This window comes from Centruroides vittatus, unplaced genomic scaffold, assembly GCF_030686945.1.
Source record: "Centruroides vittatus isolate TY-2023 unplaced genomic scaffold, ASM3068694v2 contig_2568, whole genome shotgun sequence".
Lineage (NCBI taxonomy): Eukaryota > Metazoa > Arthropoda > Arachnida > Scorpiones > Buthidae > Centruroides > Centruroides vittatus.
In genome coordinates this window covers 321980-330830 of record NW_027121629.1, presented here as the reverse complement: position 1 = coordinate 330830, position 8851 = coordinate 321980, and the positions used below count along the sequence as shown (strand labels likewise).

At 30.8% G+C, this 8851-nt stretch overlaps 2 protein-coding genes across 2 annotated transcripts; both read right to left on the bottom strand.

The window, feature by feature from the left end:
* Nucleotides 1-5811: 5811 nt before the first annotated feature.
* LOC136971495 (patched domain-containing protein 3-like) lies at nucleotides 5812-8641 on the bottom strand. The gene is made up of 3 exons (XM_067265955.1): nucleotides 8130-8641; nucleotides 7723-8055; nucleotides 5812-7155 (listed from the first exon to the last, which is right to left on the bottom strand). Exons 1-3 carry the CDS (start codon nucleotides 8587-8589, stop codon nucleotides 7055-7057), a joined length of 894 nt encoding a protein of 297 aa, XP_067122056.1. The 5' UTR covers nucleotides 8590-8641; the 3' UTR covers nucleotides 5812-7054.
* Nucleotides 5841-6674, bottom strand: LOC136971488 (patched domain-containing protein 3-like). The gene has a single exon (XM_067265948.1). It carries the CDS (start codon nucleotides 6672-6674, stop codon nucleotides 5841-5843), a length of 834 nt encoding a protein of 277 aa, XP_067122049.1.
* Nucleotides 8642-8851: the final 210 nt, after the last annotated feature.

Below are 8851 nucleotides of genomic sequence, written 5' to 3'. Positions count from 1 at the left end.
ACTTTATTAAACTAGGAGATAAATATGGTCAAAATAAATCAGCAGGACCAGTGGCGTGCCATGACATTTGATGATAGGGAAGCTGTGTTTCTGTAAGAAGCCGACTTACAGAGGGCAATCAATTAATTGCGCGTCAGGGCCCGTTTGTATTCGTTTGTTCGATAAGCCAGTAAAAACCGTATACTTCTTTAAATGTATTTTTTAATAGATTATCTGACGTACTTAATAAATAACAGAGGTAATTATACTGAACTTTCTTATTAGATTCAATAAATTCGCTATGCCCTCTAAATGCCAATTCTTGCTTTGAGAAAAAACATATGACATCCATTAATTTAGATATATCTATTAATCGTAATTATCTCGTTATAATTTTTAATATTTATTTTATATTGTCTAGCAATGTTAAATTCTATTCTATTTTGATTTCCAAATTGCTTCAATTTTACGAAAGAATCGTCATTCGTCATAAATTTTATCGTCAAAATGTCGAAATTTTTTTGTTGACGTATTTATATTTAATTTAGGCATTGGTCTTTCTCTTTTAATAATGTTTTCTTTTTCATTATACGGTCTCGAGCCAAAATTTCTTTTTTAAAATAAATTTTTGAATCACTAGCCACGATATAAGGGCTAAAATTAAAATTATAAAAAAAAACTTACTTAGTAAAACAAAATGTGTGATGAATATACATGCCTAGTAAAAAAATTCTTCAATTGTATGAATATACTTTTAAAGAAACTTATAATTAAATATAACTTTGTGAAGAAACGTACATAAAAATAACAAAATATTCTTTACTTTAAATCTTAAAACAATCCACTTAGTGAAATAGCTTCCTACGAGTGGCTAATGAATGGAATCAGAGACGTCCTGGTAGGTGTGCGGCGCGTGCATGCACGCAGGTTGCCAAATCCCGAGGGTGTCGATACCGGTCAATGTCAAATGCCTCTTTTGTCGCATCATTAGTATATCTCAAAGGACGCGACAGGGCCGTTGTAAATTTTAACGTTTCTCACCATAGCCGTAAAAATCTAAATATGTTAAACTTAATAGTCATTTGTTTTCTAGCTAATTCGTTTTAATACCAGGTGTACACGGAAATCAGTTCCCCACTGTACTGAGCTAGTGATTGGTTCGGTTAAGCTTTTGTTTAAGTAAAATTCTGGCACTTTCAGCAGGGTTTTATTTATGTCCCCATTCCCTAATCTCTTAATTATTTAACTACTTCTTAAGTAGAAATAAGTCGAAACCAGTTACTTTGTACATGAATATCTGTAGTCTTGGGAAAACATTGGAAAGAAATTTTTATGACAACGGATATATAAATCGTAAATTTAAGGAAAATAAATTCTAGCTTTTTTATATCTTGTGCGTCTCATTCATTAAATTTGGTTGTAAATGATGCTGCCAAAGTAACAGTTAATCTTTTAACATTATACAAGAATTGTACACGTTTTTTCTGCATTCCCTTACAGATGGGACATACTAAATCGTAATAGCTCCGGTTTAACATTGAAATCCGTAAGTAATACAAGATGGGAGAGCAGAATAAACGCAGAATAAATATATCAAATATTTTAATGGATTTTTTAAAACTCCTGTCAACTATACAGAACTATCATAAAAACATGCCAGTAAACTCCTATCGGTTGGGTTAAGTTATAAATCTAGTCTCATGATTCACATAATCGGGCGAGGACGGCCGAATATCTAGCATGCAGGCGACTAACAGCCCAGAACCGGTCCGGGATATAAAATTGAAAGCGTATACGTGTGAAGCTTACACCAGCTAAACCAGGTGAGGTTGGTGCTCTGTAAAGCGCATGCGCCAATGCCTATAATCTGGCTGCTTGGAAGCTGACCCGGTTTCGACATTCCTTCCGCCACTGAATTATTCGAATATACCAGTGGCGTGCTGTCATTGGAAGCGATGGAAGCGCCGATTCCACCTTCCAATGACTTTCCCTTGAATTTTATAAAATATAAATTTTCATATTTTAACGTACTTTGAATTAATTAAAATTAATATTTTATTATAACTGCATTATGTATCTTTTACAAATTTCTATACTACATGTGAAAAAAAAAAAAAAACGATAAGATTGCTATTGTATAGTCGAATAATTCGGTGGCGGAAGGAATGTCGAAACCGGGTCAGTCTCCAATCAGCCAGATTATATAGGAATTAGCACATGCGGTTTACAGTGCACCAACCTCACCCGGTTTAGCTGGTAGAAGCGACACACTCGTAAAGAGTACAGCTTTATATCCCGGAGCGGTTGTGGGCTGTTAGCCGCCTGCCTGTCAACTTCCAAGCAGCCAGATTATAGGCATTGGCGCATGCGCTTTACATAGCACAAACGTCACAGTTTAGCTGGTAGAAGCGACACACGCGTAAAGAGTACGCGACTTTATATCCCGGAGCGGTTGTGGGCTGTTAGCCGCCTGCTAGATATTCGGCCACCCTCGCCCGATTATGTGAATAACAAGGAGACTAGATCAACAACGGGCAACCCGCGGGCCAGCTACGGCTGGCGAAAAGTTTCTATCCGGCCCGCGAGATCTTTAATAGATTATTAAATTGGAAAAATAACTAATTAATAGTTATTTTTCCAATTCTTTGTAATTTTCGAAAACGATAAGAGAAATAAATGTAGTAATTAACTTTTTATTTATTTATTTCATATTTGCAGACTAAAAAAATTACGAGTCACAAGAAGGCGTCAATTAACTACTACGGCGCGGAAAAAAACGTAAAATTTATTCTGGCCCATGTTATAAAAAGGGTTGCCCACCCTAGACTAGATTTATAACAACCCAACCGATAGGAGTTTACTGGCACGTTTTTATGATAGTTCTGTATAGTTGACAGGAGTTTAAAAAAACTCCATTAAAATATTTGATATATTTATTCTGCGTTTATTCCGCTCTCCCATCTTATATTACTTACGGATTTCAATGTTAAACCGGTGATATTACGATTTAGTATGTCCCATCTGTAAGGGGATGCAAAAAAAACGTGTACAATTCTAGTACAGTGTTAAAAATTAACTGTTACTTTGGCAGCATCATTTACAACCAAATTTAATGAATGAGACGTACAGTACATACAATGGTACAAAAAAAAGCTCTAGAATTTATTTTCCTTAAATTTACGATTTATATATCCGTTGTCATAAAAATTTGTCTTTCCACTGTTTTCCCAAGACTACAGATATTCAGGTACAAAGTAACTGGTTTCGACTTATTTCTACTTAAGAAGTGACTAAATAATTAAGAGATTAGGGAATGGGGACATAAATAAAACCCTGTTGAAAGAGCCAGAATTTTACTTCAACAAAAGCTTAACAGAACCAATCACTCGCTCAGTACAGTGGGAAACTGATTTCCGTGTACACCTGGTATTAAAACGAATTAGTTAGAAAACGAATGACTATTAAGTTTAACATAGTTAGATTTTTACAGCTACGGTGAGAAACGTTTAAAATTTACAACAGCCCTGTGGCGTCCTTTGAGATATACTAGTGATGCGACAAAAGAGGCATTTGACATTGACCGGTATCGGCACCCTCGGGATTTGGCACGCACACACTCACTACACACCTACCTGGACCGTCACTAGTTCCATCCATTAGCTACTCGTATCAAGATATTTGACTAAGTAGATTGTTTTAAGATTTAAAAAGTAAAGAATATTTTATGTTATTTTTATGTACGTTTCTTTACAAAGCTATATTTTAATTATAATTTTCTTTAAAAGTATATTAATACTATCGAACAATACATTGTACCAGGTATGTATATCCACCGCACATTTTATTTCACCGAGTAAGTTTTTATAATTTATTTTTAATTTTAGCCCTTATATCGTGGCTAGCGATTCAGAATGTAATTGTGATATTAAAAATACATTTAGAGAAGTCTACAGTTTTTACTGGCTTATCGAACAAATGAATACGAATGGACCCTAGACCAGTAATTCTTAACAGGGGGGCCGCGGCTCCTGGGGGTCCATAAGAAGTTTGCCGGGGGCCGCCAAATTATGCAAAATTTCCTTCAGAATATAATAAAAAGAAAATTGATGTATAATCCGAATATCGTATTGAAAAGTGAAATAAGAAAGATAAAGTTTTTCTATTTAGTTTTTATTTATTTATTTTGTATTTCTTCCTACATACAACTTTGTTAGTACAGAAGAAATAAATGTAAATATGCTACTTACACCGCAGTATTTACTTCTTTTATTCCAAAGCAATTTTAAGAAACTATTAATGCTTGGAATTTTAAAAATAATTAGGAAAAATAGTAGGCTTTGAAAATTTAAATATTTTTGCAAAAGATATGCAAAATCCTTACGACAAGTGGGCGTTTTAGTTTTAGTTTAGTTTTAGCATCGACATTGGATCGATTTATCGACATGTTTCTTATTTTATTTTCTGTTAAAAATTAATGAGTTTTCATGTTTAATTGTGAAGTTTGAATGTTATTTAAATAGATAATGAAATAATAAAGTTATGATTTACATTTATTATATAAAAAATAAAGCAATAATAAAAAAATCAATTTATTATAGATAAATTATCAAATTATCAAATATAAATTATTATTAAAAAATGGGGGTCACAAAAAATTATGAAATATTTGGTGGGCGGCGATTATAAAAAGGTTAAGAACCACTGTCCTAGACCATCACTGACGCGCAATTAACTGATTGCCCCTGAAGTCGGCTTCTTACAGAAACACAGCTTCCCTGTCATCAAATGTCACGGCACGCCACTGGAATATACAATAGCAATCTTATTGTTTTTTCACATGTAGTATAGAAATTTGTAATAAGATAGATAATGCAGTTATAATAAAATATCAATTTTAATTAATTCAAAGTACGTTAAAATATGTAAATTTATATTTTAGAAAATACAAGGGAAGGTCATCGGAAGCGGTGGAAGCGGCGCTTCCACCTTCCAATGACGGTACACTAATGAACAGGACACCCTTGAAAACTTACAAACAGGGAACAAATTATTATTTGCCAGATTGTCGTCAACAAAACATCTTTTTAGAAGTTAGCAGTAACATTAAAGTGTAATGTTGCTAACATTACAAAAGTAAACGATTATCAAGATATATTTGTAATATATTGTGATGTTTTTACGAGGATGTCTCCAATTCTCGAACCGTATTAGAGTCAAACCGTATTGTAAGAACACCGTGTTGTTCGGGAGATTTCCCAAATTTTCGAATCGTGTTGGAGCGAAACCGTGTTTACGAGGGATAGCTGTATTTAATGTATTATATTAACTGGTTGTGTTTGTTTAGTTTAATTTCAGTCTTTTTTTTTGTTTTTTTTTTGTTTTGTTTCTGAGAAACTTGAAAGATGATACTCGTACTAATGATTTGTCTTGTACTTGTACGTGGTTTAGCTGTGCAATAAAGATTATACCGCGTACAGTACATACTTAGAGGTAAACCATAGAATATTGAAATCGTTCAAAAAATGAACTGGAAAATTTTAATCACGAATGGAGAAAATGGTTATTCATAAAAACAAGAGAAATAAAATAAACAAAAGTTATGGAAAAAATAATTCATTTATTTACATCATTTGATCAAAAATTATTAAAACTTACAAATTTTATTATAAAAGATTAAAATTTATTTAATCATAATGTTATATTTTATTAAAATGTAAATTAACTTATGCTTTAATATTTTAAAAAGATAATATTATTAAAATGTTAATTTATTAATATATTTTGAAAAATATATTTAAGAAACCTTCAAATACACTTTACAAAGTTCCCGAATATAAAATAAGAACGAAATATCAAAATAACTATATTTCGTTTTTTCCTTCATTTTCTACATTCTGATTAATCATATCATATTCTTTCATTTTTTCCTCTCTTTTCTTTCTAAATCTACCTTCTTTAATTGTCTCCCATGTATTTAGAAATATCGGAATTATAAAAACACCATGTATAAATGAGAATAACATTACTAAGAAGATAATTTTGACAAATAATAGAATTGTATCTATGGAAGCAAAAATTAAAACAACAGTTCCTAAAAGAGTAGAAACACATCCTTGTAAAACAGGGTAGCCAACGGCATAGAGAGCCTCTTTAGTTTTCTCGTCAGGATCTTCTTTTGTACTTGTAATATATGCATACGAGACGTGGGATGTGTAATCTACGCATAATCCCGTAGCTAACATTAAACAAATCATTGAACTCATATTTAAAGATACGTTCCAAACAGACATAAAACCAATAATACTTATATCAATAGACAATATTGTTAATGCCACACAGATTACAGATATTATGTTTGGAATAAATAACAAAAATGTTAAAACAACGACAACAATCGCAATTGACAATGCCGTAATTATAAGTTTTTTAACAATTACATTTTGGCTGTATATAGGAAACCAAAGATTATATGCATATACAGGATATTGGCAAGAGTCGGCAATATTCCACATGGATTTCAATAACTCTGTTTCCTTATCAGTATCATTAATATTTTTTGCTATAATGAAAAATCTCGATGCTAATATTTCAGTTTTGTTCTCGTTAAAAAGAATATCTTTGCTTAATTGTCGAAAGACGGGAAATTTCAGGAATATATCTCGAAGTGCTTCAATGAAATCTTCCTGTTTGCTCATATTATATCCGCTATAAGAATACCATAATCGCGTATCGTTAAAAGAGTCCAAATAGTATTTCAGCCAAAATTCTGAACTTAGTTCATTTGCTATATAAACAGAATTCGAAAATTTATTTACAATATCTAAAACATTTTTTTGTACTTCTTTCTTGGAATAATCCAATGGCTTGTTAATTACAACTTGAATAATATGTGGATATGCCGTAAAATACTCGTAATGTTTTTTGGTAAAATTTAGGGCGTATGAGTTATAAACATAATAACTATTGAATGACATTCCTTCTTTAATGAAAGTTAAGCAATATATTCCACAAGAAATATAAACGATATATATTATTATAACTGTAATTTTTGCAAACTTCTTTACTAATACTTTTCCTATAACATTTTATAAAAATATAAAATTCCATTTTCTTGTCTCTCCAACTCTTCAGATTCTTTAACTATTCCGACGAACAACAGTTTCAGAAAAGTAAAATCTGCAATATAAAATAATAAATTTTAAAATTAAAGTTATTTCAAATGATTTATATTAAAATCATATATACAGTATAATATTTTTTTTGGTTTTATTAAGCGTATTATTATCATAATTCAACAGTCTGCTACACATAGAATAAGTAAATTATTTTTTAATCAGCTTGAATGCGACATTTAAGTAATTTAACTTGTTTTCAAACTGAACTGCATTAACTGGAAACATTATGCAATGCTTCAAATGAAATTTCTTATCTAATGAAAAAGTGGAATATAAATTATAAAATTATGATTGATATCGCTGAAAATATCAAAATTGATTTTAGAAAGTTTTTATTATCTGAACGTATTTTTAAGATAGTTTATATAATGCGTCAGATTTTCTCAAAAGCTTCTACAAAATTCCACAAATTTGTAATTACTGTACTGTATTTGTTTGTAGTTATACATATTTATAAAACGTTCAGTTAACATTATTCAGTAAACATTAAATTATTACATCATTATATATTGAAAAAAATATTCATTGGAAAGTAATAAAAATAATGAAAATGATTTCTAAGAATTACCTTTATATTTTTCTCTTCTAACCGGAATGCAAAATAAAGCATGTAAATTTCTGCTCTCCCTATATCCACTAAGCGCTAATACTCCTCCAAAAAATGTAATTTCACAGATATAAGTGAATATTACTGATAAAGAAAAATATATCGAATATATTTGAATAACTCTGATATCAGAGGTCATTCCAACACAGAATGAAATGAAGTTTGTGAGTGAAGTAATGGTGATGGATACTGCAGCTTCGGAATATGTAATGCTCATTCTTTCTTTCACACTTAAACGGTTATCTGTTCTTCTCCACGATGCTAATAAGACAAACGAATCGTCCAATCCAATACCTGAAAATTAATATACTATAAGTCTATAATTTTACAGTTATAAATATTCACAATTAGACTATATGTTTCCTTACCTAATAAGAGAAATGGAACAGAAATATTCAAATCAATGTAAGGAACGTCGAGCCAAAGTAAAAATCCAAAAGCTCCAGCTACACCAAGAGTTGAAGTTAAACATCCTGCTATTCCTACCCATGGTTTACTTGTAATCCAATCTGTGGACATACATGTTAGGACAGAAAAAATTACCATAAGTGGTACGGCAATTGATAGAAGTTTCAATGACGATATTGTTACTTTATTTACTTCTGTATTATAATCGTTTGCTACAAAAATGAAACCATTAACGTTTTCAAATCGATGTTTAGAGAGAATGTCTATAAACTGTTCTTCCCATTTTAAACTTATAGCGTTAAGTTCTTCATCTAAGTAATTAAGTAAGTATATTAGTCTCGAGGCTTTAATATCTTTTATATAACCATTTTCGTCAGATGTGACTTTTCCGAACGTATAACCGTAATATACAACATTCATTGTAGCTTCATCAAAGTCATACGGATATCTGTAAATAATAAAAATTTAATAGTAGGAACTAAATTAAATAAAAGAAATGTAATTGTAGAAGCCTTACTGTCCTTAAATTCTAATATTATTGTTAATTGTCTACATGGACTTTACTTATTAATAGGACTTTATACTGGTGTTTAAAGATTGGCACAGTAATGAGAGTTAGTTCAGGAAAGAACAAAATTTCTGTTAATTATATCACCATGTAGTAATAATTTCTGTTAACAGA